This window comes from Gopherus flavomarginatus, chromosome 1 (assembly GCF_025201925.1).
Source record: "Gopherus flavomarginatus isolate rGopFla2 chromosome 1, rGopFla2.mat.asm, whole genome shotgun sequence".
NCBI classification, from domain to species: domain Eukaryota; kingdom Metazoa; phylum Chordata; order Testudines; family Testudinidae; genus Gopherus; species Gopherus flavomarginatus.
This window is the reverse complement of record NC_066617.1, coordinates 314,367,772-314,387,899: the sequence shown is the minus strand read 5'-3', so window position 1 is coordinate 314,387,899 and position 20,128 is coordinate 314,367,772. Positions and strand designations below refer to the sequence as shown.

The following is a 20,128-nucleotide window of genomic DNA, read 5'->3' as shown; positions in this document are numbered from 1 at the left end:
TCTCAGCCATTCCTTTGACTATTCCTAGTACCTGCACACTGCTGATCTTATTAGTCTCTGGACTTCATGAATGCTTTAGCTTGAGTATTAAGTTTTTGTCTTTTGTGTGTGTATGATCTTGAGGATGTCAAGGGAATGACAAAATAACCTGGTGAAATATAAGAGAGCAGAAGAATTTCTCACCAAGAATGAAACACACCTGCCCTGCCCACACCTACTGCCTGTCATAAAGAAGCTTTTCTTTCTAATTTTAACAGGTCCAGCCAAACATCTGGAAAAGGTTGTTTTAAAAACTGCTTTTCACTATTTTTGCCACTTTTCCCCCTAAAATAAAACAAAAATAAGCATGTTCTTTCACCAAACCCTAGCTGAACCCTGCCAGAACTGACACTTGTCACTGAAATATTTTTGTGAATTTAGAGTGCATGGAAGATGTTGGACTTTCTAGCTGTGGAGACTGAGATGTTATGTTTATCTACAGGTTACAGCCTCAGGAAGTGGAAGTACATTATTTCCCATGCAGCCCTGCAATGTGTCTCATTCCTATACTGGAGAAACCACCTCCAAGACTGAAAGAGTTATTTGGTTTAAAGATCTGTTTTTCCCCCGATCTCATAAACTGCTAGTAAGTCTATGAGACTTACTGATAAATTAGTGACAGCTGTAGTAGTGCTGTTTACGAATTTGACCCCTCCTCATAAGGAACTTGCGGGAGACCACCAAACCATGGTCATCAAAGAGCCCTCAGATAGTGGTAGTTTTCAGTCATCACCAGCTTGTTCTACATTCAAAGTTTTTGCCACAATTTGCTTTCTTTATCTTGTGTGACTGAGAATAGTATGTGTCCAAAGAAAATCACTGAATAGTGGAGGCAAAGGAGACCATAGGTCTGACAGGGACATGTCTGCCAAAAAGACTGGTATTGGGAACAAATGGTACCAAGAAAGAGAGTCCAACAGAGAATTTAAAATGTGTAATTTGCACTCTACCCATGGCTTGCTTTTTGTGTGGAGGATGTAGTAGGTGAAGGCAGGAGCAGAGAAGAGAATGAATTTGTTGCCCTGCTACAGTCAACGATAGAGAGTGAAGTGAAGAGTAATGGCACTCCCCTTGTCCCTGGGAAGTTTCTTTGTGCCATTAAGGTGCTGTAGTGGTAAGCTTGTGTGTAATAGCACTACAAAGAAATTTCCTAAGGTTTCCCATCTACTCTGGAAGTGCTAGTGTGTCACGTCCTTCAGTTTTTACAAGTAGCCCTGAATTAAAGACAGACCCTCATCAAAGGTGTAGTTGATGCAGAAAAAATTGGGTTCCAAATTTTCAAAAGTGCCACTTGTGAAGGGTTGGATCACAGAAACCCCCTTGGGACTGCCACTTGATGTGCTGGGACTACTTCTGAGCCTGTTTTCCCTGCCAGCTTGGGACTCCAGTTTGAGCCTGACGCTTGCCTGCTGCAAACACAGATCCAAGTCTGAACCACGTCCCCCACGAGCTGCAGGCTTAACTGAAAACAGCTTAAGAAGTGCTCCTGTCTCCAGCACTCAGATGCGCAGCTCCCAGTGGGGTCCAAACCCCAAATAAATCAATTTTACCCTATATAAAGCTTATATAGGGTAAACTCATAAATTGTTTGCCCTCTGTAACACTGATGGAGAGAGATGCACAGCTGTTTGCTTCCCCCCGCCCCCCGGGTATTAATACATACTCTGGGCTCATTAATAAGTAAAAAGTGATTTTATTAAATATAAAAAGTAGGATTTAAGTGGTTCCAAGTAATAACAGAAGGGACAAAGTAAATTACCAAGCAAAATAAAACATGCAAGCCTAAGCCTAATACAGTAAAAACCAAATGCAGGTAAATCTCACCCTCAGAGATGTTCCCATAAGCCTCTTTTACAGGCTAGACTTCTTCCTACTCTGGGTCCAGCAATCACTCACACCCTTGTAGTTACTATCCTTTGTTCCAGTTTCTTTCAGCCTCTCCACCCCAAGGAGATGCCTATCTTTTGTGCCAGCTGAAGACAAAATGGAGGGGGTTCAATAGACTTTCTCTTGTGGGTGGAAACCCCTTCTCGTACCCTATACAGAACCCAGCAGCAAGATGGAGTTTTGGAGTCACATGGGCAAATCACACGTCCATGCATGACTCAGAACTTTACAGGCCGACGCCACATTCCCAGGAAAGCTCAGATGTGGCCTGGTGTCGCTCAAAGTTCATTGTCAGCTTAATTGTTTCTTGATTGGCACTTACCAAGAACAGTCTTTTCTCAAGAAGCTGATCAAATGCTTCACTGAGGCTACTTAAAATCAAACAAGTACATAGCCAATATTCATAACTTCGAATAAAAAAAAGATACATGCATACTAATAGGATGAATATATTCAGTAGATCATAACCTTTGCAGAGATATGTTACATGGCATATCTAGCATAAAACATACTCCAGTTATGTCATATTTACACTCATAAGCATATTTCTATAAAGCATTATGGGGTGCAACGTCACACCAGTACTTTGGGGTACCTCAGATTAGGCATTTGGAAATCAAGGTAACCAAAATACCTCCCATTGTTATAAATATTGGCTTTTACTTTTAGAATTCAATGGACTCCATCTAGGATGGGAAAAAACGTTTATCTGTCCAGTGATACAAAATCCTGTTGGAATTGTAGTGAAAATAGTGACTATGTAGTACAGAGGCTATGTTCAGAAGATGTATATAGGTTAATTCCTTTTGGGAAAAGGTAGATAATAAGCCTTGTGATCCTTGAAGCTAACATATTAAAAAATTATTACTTCTTCCCCTTACTCCTCCCAAAAAGAGGAAACCTGCTACCCAAAAGTGGTTCATTTATTTAAAAATTGGAATAATCAAAGTTACCCTGACCCGCCTGAATGTGATGTTTTGTTTTTTAAAATATCCTTTCTTAGTTTTTTTTTAAATAGAATTCAAACCCAACTCCCACCCCTCATGTCATGTCTTCAGAGGTTAATAAGCCTGCAGGTCCTGACCCTTTTCTATTTCCAGTGTTTTAAATTTTAAAAATGTTCTTTTCCCTGTAATATTGAGTCATTAACCATGTGGTTGTGGAGTCGCAAGTGCTTATTAGCATCATGCAGGCAGACACGTTATTGCATTACCCTTTAAGTTTAGCAAAATTGTGGGGATGATGCAAGTCAGCTAGCGAGAGGCCCCTTCTTTCCTGGTATGTGAATATCGCTGAACATTCCTGGATGAGTTAGTCAGTATACCCCCATCTTCAGTGTAGTGTATTCGCAAATTGAGAGATCTGACTCTGCTCTGTGCTAGTCAGAGGGTGTTGCCAAAAACTATGGCCTGAGTTCCATGGGAGCACGCTGAGCACTGTTTTTGGCTTCCTAGTTGAGATCTGAGCCAAGTATTCAGGCTTACACAGCCAAAACCGCAGAAATAAAAATGTAGTTTGAACAGTGCCCTAAGGAGCTTGAATATTGAAGAGACACAGTGACTTGAATTTCCAGAATTTGAATGTCAAAATATTTCTGTAGAACCTGCCTAGCAACAAATCATTAATGGAAAAACTATATACAAATTAATTTACTTTTGATACTATTTGCTACTCTAGGAACTTTTAACTGAAATATTACCCTCTTCAAATAATCTTTCCTTACGTCACAGATAAATTACACACCTTCTCTCTAAGTGCTTTAAGATGTTTCACTTAAAAGCTTTGTAGCATAGGATCTGTCTTAATTTATAAAACATCACATACATTTTCAAATAATTATCTCAAATACCCATAAGGGTGTTTAAGTAAAAACTATAGCTATTATTTTTATTAATCATATAAGATATGTAATAATTAGTATCATATGTGTACATGGAGGAAAAGTGTATTTTATAAGACCGTTAGATTTTGAGGTAAATGTGAGTGTTAGAGAGAGTATTTTACATATGTATATTTTAATCTGTTTTCGTTCCTCCCCTCTTAATTTCTGTTATAACATATCTTATTTGTATGAGACCATAGCATATATGAAAATTGGAGTGATTCCCTCCGCCCCATCTAATTTACTTCTTACCAGTGTGTTTTTACTGTTTGCATGTTCTTCAGCTTGGTGACCTATCCTGCAAAGTGCTATGCACCCTCTTTAAAGTGACATGGGCCTGATCCAAAGTCCATACAAGTCAATGTGAGTCTTTCCATTGACTTCATTAGACTTTGTATTGGCCCCTAAGAGTCTTCAACTCCCATTAAAGCCAATGGGAGTTGAGGACACGCGGCACCTTCCAGGCTCAGGTCCTGCTGACACATTAAAACTAAACTGGTTGCTTTCTCTTTCTGGTTCTCATGCACTAGTACACTGATTGGTATTTGGGTTTCCAACAGAATAAGGAGGAATGTCTAAGTAAAGTGTTTTTGTTTAAATGTTTTAATTTAATGTAAGCATTTGTATTTATATTAGGCCTCATTTTATATTCCTTTCTCATCTAAACTCCCCCAGACTTAAATGAGTCAGAAGTGAGTCACAAGGAATGCAGGCCCCTCAAGGTTTGGCAAGCTCCCTTTTTGGGGAGGCTTAAATTATTCAGTATTGACATCCTCTTAACTAAAAAGATAAATAGAGAGAAACGAAATAAAATGTAAGCAATGACTGAAAAGTTGAGGCCCAATCCTGCAATGATCCAAGCAACAGATATATTTGTCTGCTGGTTCTTTTTTTTTTTTTTTTTTTTTTTTTAATGGAGATATACCTTTCTCCTAGAACTGGAAGGGACTTTGAAAGGTTATCGAGTCCAATACCCTGCCTTTGCAGCAGGACGAAGTACTGTCCCTGACAGATTTTTGCCCCAGAAATGGCCCCCTCAAGGATTGAACTCTCAACCCTGGGTTTAGCTGGCCAATGTTCCTTGGAGCTACTGGTTTTCCAATCAAAACTTAAAAGGCCTGTAGACCAGTTGAAGGATCTAGTGGAGTTTACTGGAATTTTCAGTAGACGTGAGCAACTGGAGCTCAAAGTGCTCTTAGTCTGAGCTTGCAGTATAATTTATACATAAAGCATGCTGTATTTGACTCATAGCTGCAAACAAAACCTTAAAAGCTAATTTTTGCTTTTTGTTTTTTGTCCTTTTTGATTTAAAGCAATCCTCAGCTATAGCAGAAGAAGAAATTCAGGGGAAGAAAATCATGCCTTTGTTCAGTAAATCGCACAAAAATCCTGCTGAGATTGTAAAAACTCTGAAAGAAAGCATGGCCATATTGGAAAAGCAAGATAAAAAAACAGACAAGGTATGAGATCCTGTTTTTAAAAGACTAGTGATAAGGCATTTATTTGTACTCGGGGGAACAACAGTTTGAAGAAATTGAAATTACTCTGTTCACCAAACCTGTGATCTTGCAAGCACTTATGCATGCGAGTTACTTTATGTATAATGAGCAGTCAGTGAGACTACTCATCTGAGTAAAGTTAACCAGAATTGGGTAACAAAAAAATTAATATTCCTGTATCCAACAGGCTAATCCAAAAAATAAGTGGTTTGTATTTTTTTTTCAGTTACTCAAGCATGTAACAAAATAAGATGAGACCATTTTAAAAGTACCCTAGGCTAGGGTTTACTGTTTTTGTAGGCTGAAAAACTACAAGTGTGTGTGTGTGCGCGCGCGCACATGCAACAACATTATATAAAAATACAGCAATGTTCATATGTACTATATGCACCCTAAATATAATTATGTATCTGTCACCGTATTAGAGTGGGTGGCTGTGTGTGCACTTATGTATTATCACAGACCTGTTTAAGTCCATTTAATTGTACCAGAGACTTTCAGATTCTCTAAAAGAATTGTCATGGGTACAATCCAATAGTAGAAATGTGGATGAGACTAAAAATAAAATTAAAACAGAAATAATTGTTAGGTAATATTAAAACACTTCTTACGCAATTCTGTCATTTGACTGCAAATGTTATTGTGCTTTTCCTCAATACGATTACATATTAGAAGTGAACCAAAAATAAAAAGGTAAGCACCTTTTCCTTCTCAGTGGAATCCCCTTGGTACTTTGGGTTCACAGACAATACCTCCGAATGTGTTATTTCTGTAACATGGATCTCAATGAGACTTCTGGTATTTGATGTCTCACTTTTTGGGATACCTTCAGTTAATTGTGAAGGATCAAAATAATTTCAGGGAGGGGAAAGAAAGAAAAAGAATGTATAGAAGATTAATTTTGTGCTAAATGTGTCCCCATAGCCTAATTAATGGGGACATTCAATGTAGAAATCTGGGTTTAAATCAATTTTTGTTTTTGCTTTGCAGTTCAACTTTAAAATCACTAGTTGAGCTATGCTTTTGGGGTGGGGTGGGGCGGGGCGTACCCTGGAGATGGAGAATTAAAAGGAATTCTGACATTTTATGAGCACTTTGGCAGTTTTTCTACTTTCTAAAAAGTCTGAACTGTTGGTATACTTTTTTTCTCACAAGATAAAAGGGTTATAGATGTGGAAAATTTCATCCAGTTTGTCAGTATGGAAATAATTTACAAATTTGAAAATTACATTTTAACTGAATATTAAATCATTTAGCTATTTGATATTAAATATCTATGATCCCAATCTTGCAGATTTACTCACATGTCTAGTTCCAATTAAACCACTCTGCAAGAGAAAGTAGTTTGTTCCTAGTTCTGTTCTTTCAGGCACAATTCAAGAAGGCATCACTATTCAGGACAGTACTTAAGCACATGACTAAGTGCTTTGTTGAACTGGGGTCTAACTCTCTGATCTGGATTGCCGAACAGGCTGAGTCCTTATCCCCTTGGGGTCAGAGGAAAATACCTCATGTCACACAATAGATGTCCCCTTCATTCAAGAGTTGCACTGAACTGCTCTGAAGAGAGTCACACCCAGTAAGGAAAATGTTCTGAATATTTGATGTTGGGGGAGTAAATCATAGTGGGGAGATTCTTAGGGCTAAAACAAAGCTGTATAGGAAATCTGGAGGAAAAAAGTCTCTCTTAAAAACTAATATTTAAAAAAAACAAACAAACCCTGATGTCTGCTACTGCACATTCAAAACTTTGGGGTCCTCGTTGATCTGCATTTATTCAGTATCTTTGCCATTCATATGTTTTTGAGCATTCATGGGATGGGTGGGGGGTGATCTGTGTGCAACTTTCAGCTGTTCTGCTGGGCTGAGAAAGTTTGAAAACTAATTATTACTCTAGTAAGAAATTCAGTGCAAAAACACCACATCTTTCACTTTCATGAGGCTAATTAAAACATTGTCTTGTCTAACTTTCACATTCAATACCCATTTTTCATGTGGCTAAAAGCCTTTTCTTTTCATGGCTAAACATACAGTATTGCTTGCTAGCAAAATAGATTCCAGCTAGTATTAACTTCAAAGTCAAAAGCCCTAAAGGTTTATCCTGCAGTTATTTAGACGGCTGTAACTGTAGTGTGGATATGTAGTTGGAAATGCATGTTTGGGACAGTTGAAAGTGGCTGATATAGCACCAGTGCCTAGAGCAGGGGTGGGGAACCTTCTTTCTATTGGGGGCCGCTGACCCACAGAAAGTCAGTCACAGGCCACACACAGCGCCGTGGCGGTAGGGGATGCAGAGGCTCGGGGCTTCCCCTAGGCTCCGGTGTGGGGCCAGAAATGAGGGGTTCAGGGAGCGGGGTTGGGGTGGGGGTGCCGGGGGGGTTCTGACCTTGGGCAGAGGGTTCGGGGTGGTGGTGCAGGCTCTGGGAGGTGTTGAGATGCAGGAGGTTGCTCAGGACTGGAGCAGGAGATTGTGTTGTGGGAGAGGGTGGGGGGTGTGGGCTCAGGTCGGGCGCTGCTTACCTCAGGTGGCTCCTGGTCAGCAGCAGAGCTAAGGCAAGCTCTTGCCCTGGCTGCGGTTCCTGGCCAATGGGAGCTACGGGGGCCGTGCCTGAGGGTGGGGTTAGGCATATGCTGACTCAGAGCTTTCTTGATCACCCCTGCGCCTAGGGTCACCTGGATGAAATTAAGCAGGGGACTGGATCCCCTGGCCTAGAGGCTACCGGCCTAGAGGCTACCAAACCAGAGAAGAATTTCTTTTCCAGCTCTGTAGCAGTTCTGAAAGATACAAAACTACAAGGAAGTGGTGTTAAGCAACCCTGAAATGATATGAAGTCAGATGGAAGAGAATTTGAAAAACGTGAAATTTTATTAGCACTCTTGAAGTGCATGATCTGTATTGCATGCTATTGTTAAATAATGCAAAAATTATTAGTACTACTACAGAGCAAACTGTGCCCCTGATTTAACTCCAGCATTGGCACTCCGCATTAATCAGGAGTGATAAGCATGGAGTCAAACAAATAATTAAGAATTGTACTTGATGTAATTATACATCAGGTAAAATTGGACTAGCTTATTTTTCAAGATGCCTGTGCATGGATATATCAGATATAGTTTGGAGTTGTGTAGACTTGGCACTTACCTTGTGGTTTTTTGCTTTGGGCTTGGTGTTCTTGTTTTTGTTTTTGTTTTTTGGTATGATTCACACCACTTCAGTTTTGCTTTGAATTTCAATGCAAAATTAATTGGAAACTGCCAGTTTTTGCCTGGGTTAGGGGTAAAACCCAACCAGTCTAGAGCCTCCTGCAAAGCCATTTGCCTGGACCACCTCGCTGGAAGACCCAAAATCCCTGCATGCCCTTATATTCCCACCCCACTCTCCTCCACCTACCACAAGTTCCTGTGCCAAGCCAGACAGGTAGGGTGAGTTCAGTCCCATAGTGGTGATACCATATGTCTTTGGAAGAAGTTAGAGGAATAGTGGGTGGGAGGTTTGTTAAACAAAATAAACAAGAACTTCTCAGTCCAGCCCACAATAGAAAGGGTAACATCCTGACTCCCTAAAGGCCTCAAGATCACAACCACAAAGCACTGTCCAGAGGACGTATTGCATGCCATACAGCACTGAAGCATGAACAGTAAACATCCCACCTATATTTTTCACCTATCCTTGGTGGGGTTGGGCTTTGATGACTCAGGCTCCCTGCAGCTACAGGTTTGGCAACATTTCTGAACCAGACCTGCAAGGAAAGCCATCAAGTTTTACAAGATTTTGGATGAAAATTTTATAAACTGATCATTAATAATTTGAAAGTTGCCCCAAGTTCCTTCTGCGTTTGGCTTGAGTGTGCAAAGCTGACCAAAGTTTTAGATTTGTAAAGGAAACTGAAATCAGGCAAGTTGTAAATAAGCACTTTTATTATGAATAATTATGGTTCTGCCAGCCAGCAAGACAAACTTGAGGTTATAGTAAACTCACCCTTTTTGTTTTCCCCTCAGGGATCCATTCACTGTTCAAAAACACTGAATCAACTAGGTAAAAATTCATTTGAAACTTTTTTTTTCCTCTGTCCTTCCCCTTTACATTTAAACTTACTTACTTAGGCAAATTCATGTAGGTAGGTCAGTGTGGCATGTCTTCACATTTCACTTCCGTGTGCTAGTAGAGGTTCACAACTGTTCATAAGAATCTGGAGTTATTTTTAGCAGCATTTCTTGTAGTCATAAGGATTTTTCCTGATCAGGCATTTATATTTAGAAACCAAAACCCAGTTCTGCTGTGATGGGGTTTATGAATCCTACACTAGACTGAGGCAGGGGAAGAGGATCAGGGCAGTACTGGGTTTCATTCCTTGGCCGCTGCCAAGCATGATGCTGGGGCAAAGATCAGTATAAAGGAAGCTCAGTTCAGCAACTCTAAGCAAAGGGGGAAAGAGAGGCCAGTTCATATAGGAGCACTACTCAGGGGCAGAAGAAGCGTGGGATCCAACTGTGAGTCCCTGCCCTCTCCTTGACACTCCTCAAAAGAGAGGGAGAACCATGAACAAGGGCCACAAAAGGGCTGCAGGCATCAGCCTTTGGCTGAAGTAAAAACGTTGTCAAATATGGCCACATCTGAAACTGCGATGCAGAATGTGGTAGGAAGTGGCCTTGGGGAATGCTGAACCTAGGCCAGGGGTTCTCAAACTGGGGGGCAGGACCCTTCAGAGGGTCACCAGGGTATTACATGGGGAGTCGTGAGCTGTCAGCCTCCACTCCAAACCCTGCTTTGCCTCCTGCATGTATAATGATGTTAAATATATAAAAAAGTGTTTTTAATTTATAAGAGGGGTTGCACTCAGAGGCTTCCTATGTAAAAGGAGTCACCAGTACAAAAGTTTGAGAACTACTGACCTAAGCCATTCCCACTGCTGCAACCTTCAGGGCCATGGGCTAGGACTTGGTGGAGAGGGAGGGCCTGGGTCCCCCTATCCACCCAAGAACTATGGCTCCTGTCCCCATTGAGGGCAGCAGCAAAGAAGGGGTTACCAACAAAGAAGACAGTCTAGCTAAGACCACATCCAGAGAGCTACAATGCCCTGAACTGATAGAAAGATTGGAATCAGAGACTAGGCCACTAAGCCTAATGACTGACCAAACCACCCAGCTACACCTGCTCTTTTATGCAGTGCTAAAGAAACCATGCCTAAATCCTGTTCATCTCACTCTCACATCTGGCCCTAATAAAGTCAGAGGGATTCCTTGTGTAAGTAATATGAGCAGCGTATGAAGAATGAAACATACACTTGCATATTGGAATCATTATGAGATTATCATTGACTCTAATAGGACTGTCTGTGGGCACGATCCCGCAACTAGTGAAGTCAGTTGCAAAATTCCCTTTGAATTCAGTAGTGTATAATCTGGTCCTGTGTAAGTAAGGTAAGGACTTGGCCCCTTGTCATGTCTGCTGCTGCAAAAGCTCTCAGAGGTACTGGATTTTGTGGGAAGTTTCACATTTCAGTCGCTTCTGCTCTAGTGCCAAGTGAGGCAGTTGCACTGGAGGTGAGTGAGACTTCAAGTATCCTTTAGTGGAGGGGATTGTAACTCAGTTGGAAGCCAGGAGACCAGGAGTTCTAGTCTCCCCTCTTTTGACTGCTTTTTTATATTTCTGTATGCTTCACAATTCTTATTATTGATCAAGGCATTGCACCCCTAGGAGACAGTTAAGTGTAATTCTCTTCATTTTGCAAGTAAGTTCCCTAACAGGTTGCACAAGGACACTTGTAGAAATGGAAATCAAATTCAGATCTTTGTATGGCAGACTCAAGTCTCTTCCACCTAGTCACGCTGCCTTTCAGAATGGGTGTTCCAAATCTGTGTGCTTGGCTATCCTATTGCTAACTACTGCTCGAAGAACTAGGCCACATTCTTCTCCCAAAGCCAGGGACAACTCACGTTCCTGACCTTAAACATTCTACTGCTGTCGAGCAAAGAGTTGTGTAACCTGCTGGCAGAGTGCGTATCATATCCCCCACCAGGGACTGATTCACATACTCCTTCATGAGCACAGGGCTGTGCTAGGGTTCTGAAAATCCTGCATTCAAACCTTGCTGATGGCTCGTGGAGGTCGTTGTGACTGCACATGATGGAATATGTTTTTCCAGTTTTCTTGAAAAAAATTGGTTGATTTAATTCCCCCAGTGAGAGAATGCCCTTAAAAATAGATTATGTAGCTAAAAGCTTTATACTCCATCAATTCTGCCATGATGTGCAACAAACACCCATGTTCCATACTTTGGTCACTGGCCACATTTCAGTGGTTTGTGTCAAGCAGTGGGTAGGTTTCAAGGTTGAGAAGCAGTAACTTAAAAAAACCCATATTTATATAGACCATACTGGAAATATTCCAGAGGTTCAGATTGAAACTGGCTATCAAATCCTCTTTTCCAGATTTTTTTGTGCACAGCTGGGAATGTCTAGTTTGCTGTGTGTAAGGCCCTGGATAGATCATGATTTCACAGACTGCATGAAAATCATTACATTAGCCCAGTGCCGTGAGGCTGTGGCTTTGTGGGAGGTTAGTGAGCTGGACCCATCCCAGAGAGGAGCAGGGAGGTGGCAGGCCAGTTCTGTCCTAGGGAGGGAGTGTGACCACAAGGTGCCGGCCATGGTGCTGGCTTGCTCTGGCCCATGCACTGTTGTTACTTCCTGTCCAGCTGGTGAGGATTGGTGGTGGAGCTGACAATGCAATGATTTGGAGCTTGGCCCTGCTCCACCGTGGTTCCTGGCAGGTTTGGCAGGAGATTGGGATCTGTCCTCACTCTAGTCAGCATAGTAGCCTGTACCGCTTCTGCTTAGAATACAAGCAGGTGCATGAGGGGGTGCTGCACCAGAGAGGTATCTGGGTGTGAAGGGGCTCCGCCCCTGTGGAGGGATCAGATGGTGGAATGGATCCTTGTCTCAGTTCCTCGCCAGCTGGCACTGTGGTATCTCCTGCAGCCTGCTGGGGGGTAAAATGAGAGCAGGTCCTCCCAACCTTGAGTATAGTTGTATGTCTTCCTGCTAGTGATACTGTCAGCTGGGACAGAGGTAAACTGGAGTCAACTCATTAAAGAGGTAGGAAAGTTGAAGTTTAGGCCTAGGAGTTCTCATGGGTGTCAGTTCCTCAAGGTCTAACATTTTGTCCTAATGATTTTGTATGTTTATAGTTAACATCAAAAAGGAAAATCCAGATACACCTGAAGTAGTGGAGATCCATTTGCTTGTGCTGTAAATACTATCAGCAATATAAGGGTGATGATAGGTTCTTGTTGTTGCTATCTGAGATTGCACGTAAGGGTCATTGTGAAATTAGCACAAGGCTGCTGAAGCCAGGAACTCAATTTACACCATTTCACTGGTTGTAATAAACATATCACTGATATTCCATGTGACGCTGCAAAAGCTGTCTGTACTTGGTTATGTTTCTGAATCAGACGGGCAGTTTTTGTAGTCAGTGTTTTTTTCCTCCTACTGCAGACAGGCAGGTGATGTTGTAGAGGAGGGAGCTCAGCTTCTGTTGGTGTACAAAAGTGTATCTAATGTATTTATGGGGAAAAATCAATCGTTTGAGTGAACAACAGATTAGACAGGTGTGTCGTTTTAACCTTTTACATGTTGCTTCCTGACTTGGCTCCGTATGAAATGAGAATACATTTACAAGAACACGAAACTTCCCTTAATTTAGTGTATAGGATCATAGTAGTGAATGATCAAAAGACTTGTTGGATCAATGAGTTCAGTTCCCTACAAGTGCAAGATACAGTCTCTTGATATAGTATGTATCTAATATTAAGTATCGGAGGGGTAGCCGTGTTAGTCTGTATTTACAAAAACAGTGAGGAGTCCGGTGGCACCTTAAAGACTAACATTTATTTGGGCATAAGCTTTCGTGGGTAAAAAAAATAAACCCACTTCACGATAATACTTCCTGATTTTGGCCGTGTCTATAATGTTTTGTTTTTTTTAAAAAAAAAAAAAAAAAAAAAAAAAAGCTCTGACAAAGTTATAGGCCTGCTCTACACTAGGGATTTACGTCAGTATAGCTACGCCTCTCAAGGGTGTGAAAAAATCCACACATCTAATAGGTGCTACTGTACCAACCTAACCCCCGGTGTAGACAGCACTAGGTCAACAGAAGAATTGTTCCTTTAACCTAGTTAATCCACCTCCCTAAGAGGTGTTATCTACCCAAGTAGGAGAAGCCCACCCATTGGCATAGGTAAGTGTATACACTGAAGCGGTGCAGTTGTGCTGCTGTAGCATTTTAAGCAGAGGCAATGTGGGGAGGGCTGCATGTGGGATTAAGTGCCCCCCAGATTTTTGTGAATGCTGAGCTGCCCCTGAAGGGCTTGCTCTGCTTAGCATGCCAGCATGAGAAGGAGGTTTTGTCCTTCTGCTGTGCCTCTCCCTCGGCACTTCCAGCTCTCTTGGCCCCTATCCCCAAGCAGCCAGGCCCAGGTGGGGAGCAGAGGGGGCAGGCTGCTGTGTCTTCCCCAACTGGGCTCAAACAGCTGCTGCACTGCCCAGAGGCAGTGACCCGAAGCAGCCACCCTCAGCCAACATGAGAAGTGGCTCTCTCCTGCTCCCTGCCAGGGACAGGGACTGAGCCAGCTGGAAATTCTGGCAGGCAGTGTGGTGCTGCTGGGCACAAGGTGTGTGTAGGGGGCCACTGGGGAAGGTGCTGGGAGCAGGGTCCCTCTGCTCAGCCGGAGATAGGGGCACTGCCCACGCCCCTCCCCCCTGCTGAGGTGTCCGTCAGGGCACAGATGCTCTGGGGAGACATTGGTGCTGTGAGTCTCCCCAGCCTGGCCAAGAGGCACGTGCTCCTCACTAGGAGCCAGCAGGATTGGCTGTCCTGGCCCAGGGAGGTGGGGCTGGAAGGTTCCTCCCAGAGGCGACACATGAGGTGGTCATGTGGCCCCCCTTTACATTGTGTCATCCCCCTACTCCCCCCACCCCCATCAGCAGGCATGAGTTATCTTTGGTTTTAAGTGTAGACACATCCTTAGTGCTCAACCATTGCCTGATTAGTACCCTAACAGTGTTAAAGCATACCTTTATGTTGTCTGTACAGACAGGACCAAGCCATATTATCATGCCCCATTCTGGGCAGAACACTGTGAACTTGAGCATCATTTGTTAGAATTGATGTCGCAGTTTGTCTCATGCCACAGGCATGACCGAACAGTGTTTTATAACACAGCAGGGGCACCAATATATTTACGAAGCCAGCTTAAACAGTGTGAAATCTGTAATATGGACAGGGCCTTTGTGTCCCAGCAACCAGGTCTGCAATTATAATTCTGTTCCTGTCTGGGTCGGGGGCAAGGCTATGACTGGATCCTGAGGCATTTCAGCGAAGAGCTTCTTCAAATAGCTGGTTGTCAGAAGCAAAGGAGACTATTTTTAAAACTCTGCCCCACCTCTTAGCAATACAAGGTCATAAGCAATCCAAACCACTTTAAGTATAATAAAGGGAAACTAGGAGGAGAACAGAAAAATAGTGCCTATTTCCCAATCATAGAGTTACTTCCCCCATCCTAAAACTGATAAATTCTTATTTATTATTTGTTAAATTAAATATAAACCGTGTACTGCTTGTCGAGGAACAAAACTCAGAGGAAGACTCTTTGTCATATTGCTTTGAGTCTAAATGGCCTTTTAATATTATTTGTATTGCAGTAGCACTTAAAGGCCCCAATCAAAGATTGTGGCCCAATTGCACTGCACTCTGCAAACACACAGTAATAATAATAATTAATAATTTAATAAAAAATCCTTGTCTCAGAGAGTTTACAGTCTAGCTAAGATCAAGTATAATATCAATTTTGTGTCTAATGCATCTTCTGGTGACTGTATTTTGCACTTGCAAAGATATTATAATCGAAAAGATCTTTCCTGTTTCTGTTATGATCCTATCAAGTAAATTTACAATAATTTGATTTTCACTTGTGAGGGAACCAAATCTGGGTATTTTTTTAAATAAGTTGCACAAAGCATTAGTCTCAACTCTCACTGTTTAATTTGTCAAAAAATATGAAGACATTACTACCAGAAAACAACCTTTTTCTAAGCAGAGGCGTGCAGAGGCAGGCATAACTTTCCTTAAATTAGAGGAGATAATAGACCTGTGTATATGCTACAACCACAAAGGGACATCTTACACTAGTTAGGTGATCTAGTCAGTTTGGTAGCGTGCTTCAAAGATTGTTGTAATTCTGCATTTGCAACAGAGAATTTAGTACTCTATAATCAGCAGAAGTGAAGCTGCTATCCATGATGCTCATTAATTATGAATTACACTTTGTGGACGAGCAGGTTGTTTGTTATGTCAGAACCATGCAGAAAATAAACCTCTGAAATTATGATAAAAATACTTTATTTAGTTTTCATTGAGACTATACTGTGGTAATTTCTAGTGACTAAATTGTGTGCAGTAAAATTGCAGAGGAGGTAAAGAAGCTGATGTAAAGACTGTAAAAGAAGAGTTAAAATTAGGGCTGTCGATTAATCGCCGTTAACTCACGTGATTAACTAAAAAAAAAATTAAGTGTGATTAATCGCGCTGTTAAACAATAGAATACCAATTGAAATTTATTAAATATTTTTGGATTTTTTCTACATTTTCTAATATTTTGATTTCTATTACAACACAGAATATAAAATATACAGTGCTCACTTTATATTATTAGTTTTATTACCAATATTTGCACTGTAAAAATTATTTTTTCAATTCACCTCATACAAGTACTGTAGTACACTTTAATGATAGAGATTGCAACTTACAAATGTAGATTTTTTTTGTTACATAATTGCACTCAGAAATAAAACAATGTAAAACTTAAGAGCCTACAAGTCCACTCAGTCTTACTTCTTACTTCTTGATCAGCCAATTTCTAAGGCAAACAGGTACTGCTGACTGCTTCTTATTTGCAATGTCATCTGAAAGTGAGAACAGACATTCACATGGCACTTTTGTAGCCGGTGTTGCAAGGTATTTACATGCCAGATATGCTAAACATTAATACGCCCCTTCATGCTTCGGCCACCATTCCAGAGGACATGCTTCCATGTTGATGATGCTCATTTAAAAAAAAATGCATTGATTAAATTTGTGACTGAACTCCTTAGGGGAGAATTGTATGTCTCCTCTTCTATTTTACCTGGATTCTGCCATATATTTCATGTTATAGCAGTCTCAGATGATGAACCAGCACATGTTCATTTTAAGAACACTTTCATAGCAGATTTGACAAAATGCTAAGAAAGTATCAATGTGAGATTTCTAAGGATAGATACAGCACTCAACCTAAGGTTTAAGAATCTGAAGTGCCTTCCAAAATCTGAGAGGGACTAGATGTGGAGAATGCTTTCAGAAGTCTTAACAGAGCAACACTCTCATGCGGAAACTACAGAACTTGAACCACCAAAAAAGAAAATCAACCTTCTGATGGAGGCATCTGACTCAGATGATGAAAATGAACATGCATCAGTCCACTCTGCTTTGGAATGTTATCAAGCAGAACCCCCAAGAAACCCCTGTGCATCTAGATCCCATCCCCCCCCCAGCACCTGGATTCCCCCCACTGAGCTGCCCGCGCTCAGATTGCCCCACACAGAGCCCTCTCAACACACACCTGGATCCCCACGCACACTAAGCCCCTCCACTGTTGGATCTTGCCTTACTGAGCCTGCCCACGCCTGGTGCACCTTGCACGGAAGGGCAGGACCCTGGGGTGTTTCTGGGGCAGGGCTAGTCCTTGCACTGTGGCAGGATTGAGTGCAGCCTCACCCCTGAGTCTGTGTCGTGGAGGAGAGCTGCACAACTCTATGCAGTCAGTGGCCTGTGATTCCCCATTGCCATGCTGGAATCTCCATGTTTATTTGACAAATAAAATCTGCAGAATTTTAAAATATTGTGCACAGAACTTTTAATTTTTTGGGACAGAATTTTTTAGTTTTTGAGCACAGAATGCTCTCAAGAGTAAAGTTTTATGCTACCATCGAGCACCATAGTATCTAGTCGCATCAACAGCAGTAATAGCAAAGTCCCTGGTGGACTGCCTGGGGTTTCTGGTTTTGCTTTGAAAGCAAATTGCTTTGCAAATTAGGCCCACGACCATATGTTGGCTTTGCAAATTGACTAGGAGCCAGTGGTCTGTTTTTAACACAGGCCTGATATGCTTGTGGTAGCCTCAGGCATGGTGAAATTGGGCAGCTACATTCTTTACCAACTAGAGCCTGTGCATCATCTTCACATTCAACTTCAGATACAATGAGTTACAGTAATCCAGGCTGGGTGGCAATAAATGTAGGGATTACTGTGTCCAGGTTGTTGTCCAGTAGGAAAGGACAAAGTTTCCGAATAAGCTGGAAGTGAAAGAAAGCACTGGTGGAAACTGATTCTGTCTTGTCCTTCAAGCTTAGCGAGGGGTCAGACAGGAACCAGAGGCTTTTCACAACTTTGACAAAGGGTGGCTGTGTGCCTTTAGTGGAAGGTGATGGAGACAACATTTTGGCCATCTTTTCAAAGCATTTCCTTTTTGAAGTGGTGCTGATCAGAATCTGGCTTGGATTTAGTTTGAACCAGCTGCTCTTTAATCAGGGGCTAATTTCCTATAAACATTCTAACGTGGTTGTGGTTGCATTAGTAGAGAATGAGATATATAGTTGAGTGTTAAAGGTGTTCTGTTGGCCGCACACCTTATGGCTTCTCACTGTCTCTCCCAGGTGTCTCAATCTAGATACTGAAGAGAAGTAGGTATAGTATGGATTCCTGTGGGACCTCACATATGAGGCCTTTGAAGAGGAGGAGCAGTTACCCATCACCACTCACTGAGTTCTGCTGGAGAGGAACAACTGAAACCTCTATAGTTCTGGGCCATGTACTCCTGTTATGTCCTGTAGGTGGATTAGCAGTAGAGCTGGGCAAATAATTGGTGGGGGTGGGTGTAGATTGCCACGTACTTATAGGGGCGAAAAAAAAATGCAGACCTGTTATTTACCAGGCTGCACGTGGCAATAGACTGTATAGGTAAGGGATGCAAGGAGGATATGGGTCACGATGTAAACTGCAGGCACGCACACAACTAAAATTAATTAATTTAAAGTTTTATTGGGGATAGTTACAAGGGGTAGGGGAGCAGTGTATGATTAGCTAACAGGGTTAATGGAACTTAAAACATACAATGGCTAAAGTATTTACTATCAAACAATATTTATAAACAAAGATGCAGTAAACAATATTTATAAACACAGATGCAGCATTTAGTAATAACCAATACTTACGAATACAAACCAACTCATAACGACCAGCAAACGTAGAAACTCTGCTTAAAACACGTGAGCTGAGAGAGGCTTTGATGTGATCAGGCTCGGTTACGGGTGTGCACAAGGTACACAGGATTCGTTTTTCTTTCTCCTCTTCTGCCTGCACATGGCAGACCAGCCTAAAATACCCACTATGACATCATAAAAGTGTCATAGGGGACGGGGCCCAAAAACTGTGTGTGTTCGTTTCTGATTGGTACAAGCAAAGTTTACACCAAGTAGGGGAGCAGGTGCCTGAAAGTCTGGCTTCGCCCCCAAAAGGTGAGGAAATGCATATAGTTCAGAATGCCTTTAACACTGACTGACAAAGGAAGAGGCCAGGGCAATGCTGGTATGGGCAAGTCTTTTAGGATGCAGACAGGAACTTATCTTAACAGTGGGGAGTATGGTTTGGGAACCAAAGCAAAAAAATAATTAAAAAAAATTAATTTTGAACTAAAACTGGTTGGTTTGTTTTTTGTTTTTGCTTTTCTTGCTGAAATGACAAACCAAAGCTCTTTTTTTTTTTTTTTGGTGGTGAGGGGAGGAGTTTGAACAAAATTTTTTTGAACATCATTTTGAAATGACATTTAGTAACAAAATGGTTCATTTTGACTTTTTTTTTTTTTTTAATTTTCCCTTCATATTTTATTCAGCCAAAATTTACCAAATTTAGTAAATTAGTTCTGGTCATCCTGAAATTGTGTTTTTTAGCAAATTTGCTATTTAATTGAAAAATTTGTCCCAGCTTTAGTGAGCAGTATCTTGTTTTCCACTGAGGTAAAGGCTGCAGAGAAGTTTCCCTGCTCACACTGCTGGATCTTACTTTTGTGCCTGGCCATAAAATGTTGGCACATTTAGTGCCACTAGAGCTGTTTTTGTGCTGTGCTGTAGTCTGAATCCTGATTGTGAAGCATTCCCAGTGTTGGCTGATGTCTTGTTGAAGCTTGATGGCTATTAATTTCTCAGTTATTTCCTCGAACGGGAAGTTGAAGAGATCTTCAGGGTCAAGTGTTGACTTCTTGAGGATTGGGCAGACTATTGCATTTTTCAAGGAGTTTGGAAAGTGTGCTTCTCTAAAAAACAAGGCTTTTATCTGCTCATTCTTCCACTCAGATTATTTTCTCTCATTTCTATTTACTCCTAGTGCAACATAGAATCATAGAAATGTAGGGCTGGAAGGGACTTAGAGAAGTCATCAAGTCCAGCCCCCTGTGCTGTGACAGGACCAGATAAACCTAGACCATCCGTGAAAGGTGTTTGTCCCAATTGTTCCAATAATGGGGACTCCACAATCTCCCTTGGAAGCCTATTCCAGAGTTTAACTACCCTTACTACTACTACTACTACTACTACCCTAATATCTAATTTAAATCTCCCTTACTGCAGATTAAGCCTGTTAGTGCCTTCAGTGGACACGGAGAACAACTGATCACTGTCCTCTTTATAACAGCCTTTCACATATTGGAAAACTATTATCAGGTGTCCC

General features: G+C 41.6%; 1 protein-coding gene across 4 annotated transcripts in view; it reads left to right on the top strand.

Annotated features, from left to right (window-relative positions):
• The window catches only part of CAB39L (calcium binding protein 39 like), a 108,997-nt gene that overhangs the window by 43,817 nt on the left and 45,052 nt on the right, over positions 1–20,128 (top strand). For all 4 annotated transcript variants that reach the window (XM_050950767.1, XM_050950760.1, XM_050950776.1 and 1 more), the window contains one exon: positions 5,122–5,268. In XM_050950767.1, coding sequence (XP_050806724.1) covers positions 5,167–5,268 — 102 coding nt within the window. In that variant the 5' untranslated portion in view covers positions 5,122–5,166. The remainder of the gene's footprint in view (positions 1–5,121; positions 5,269–20,128) is intronic.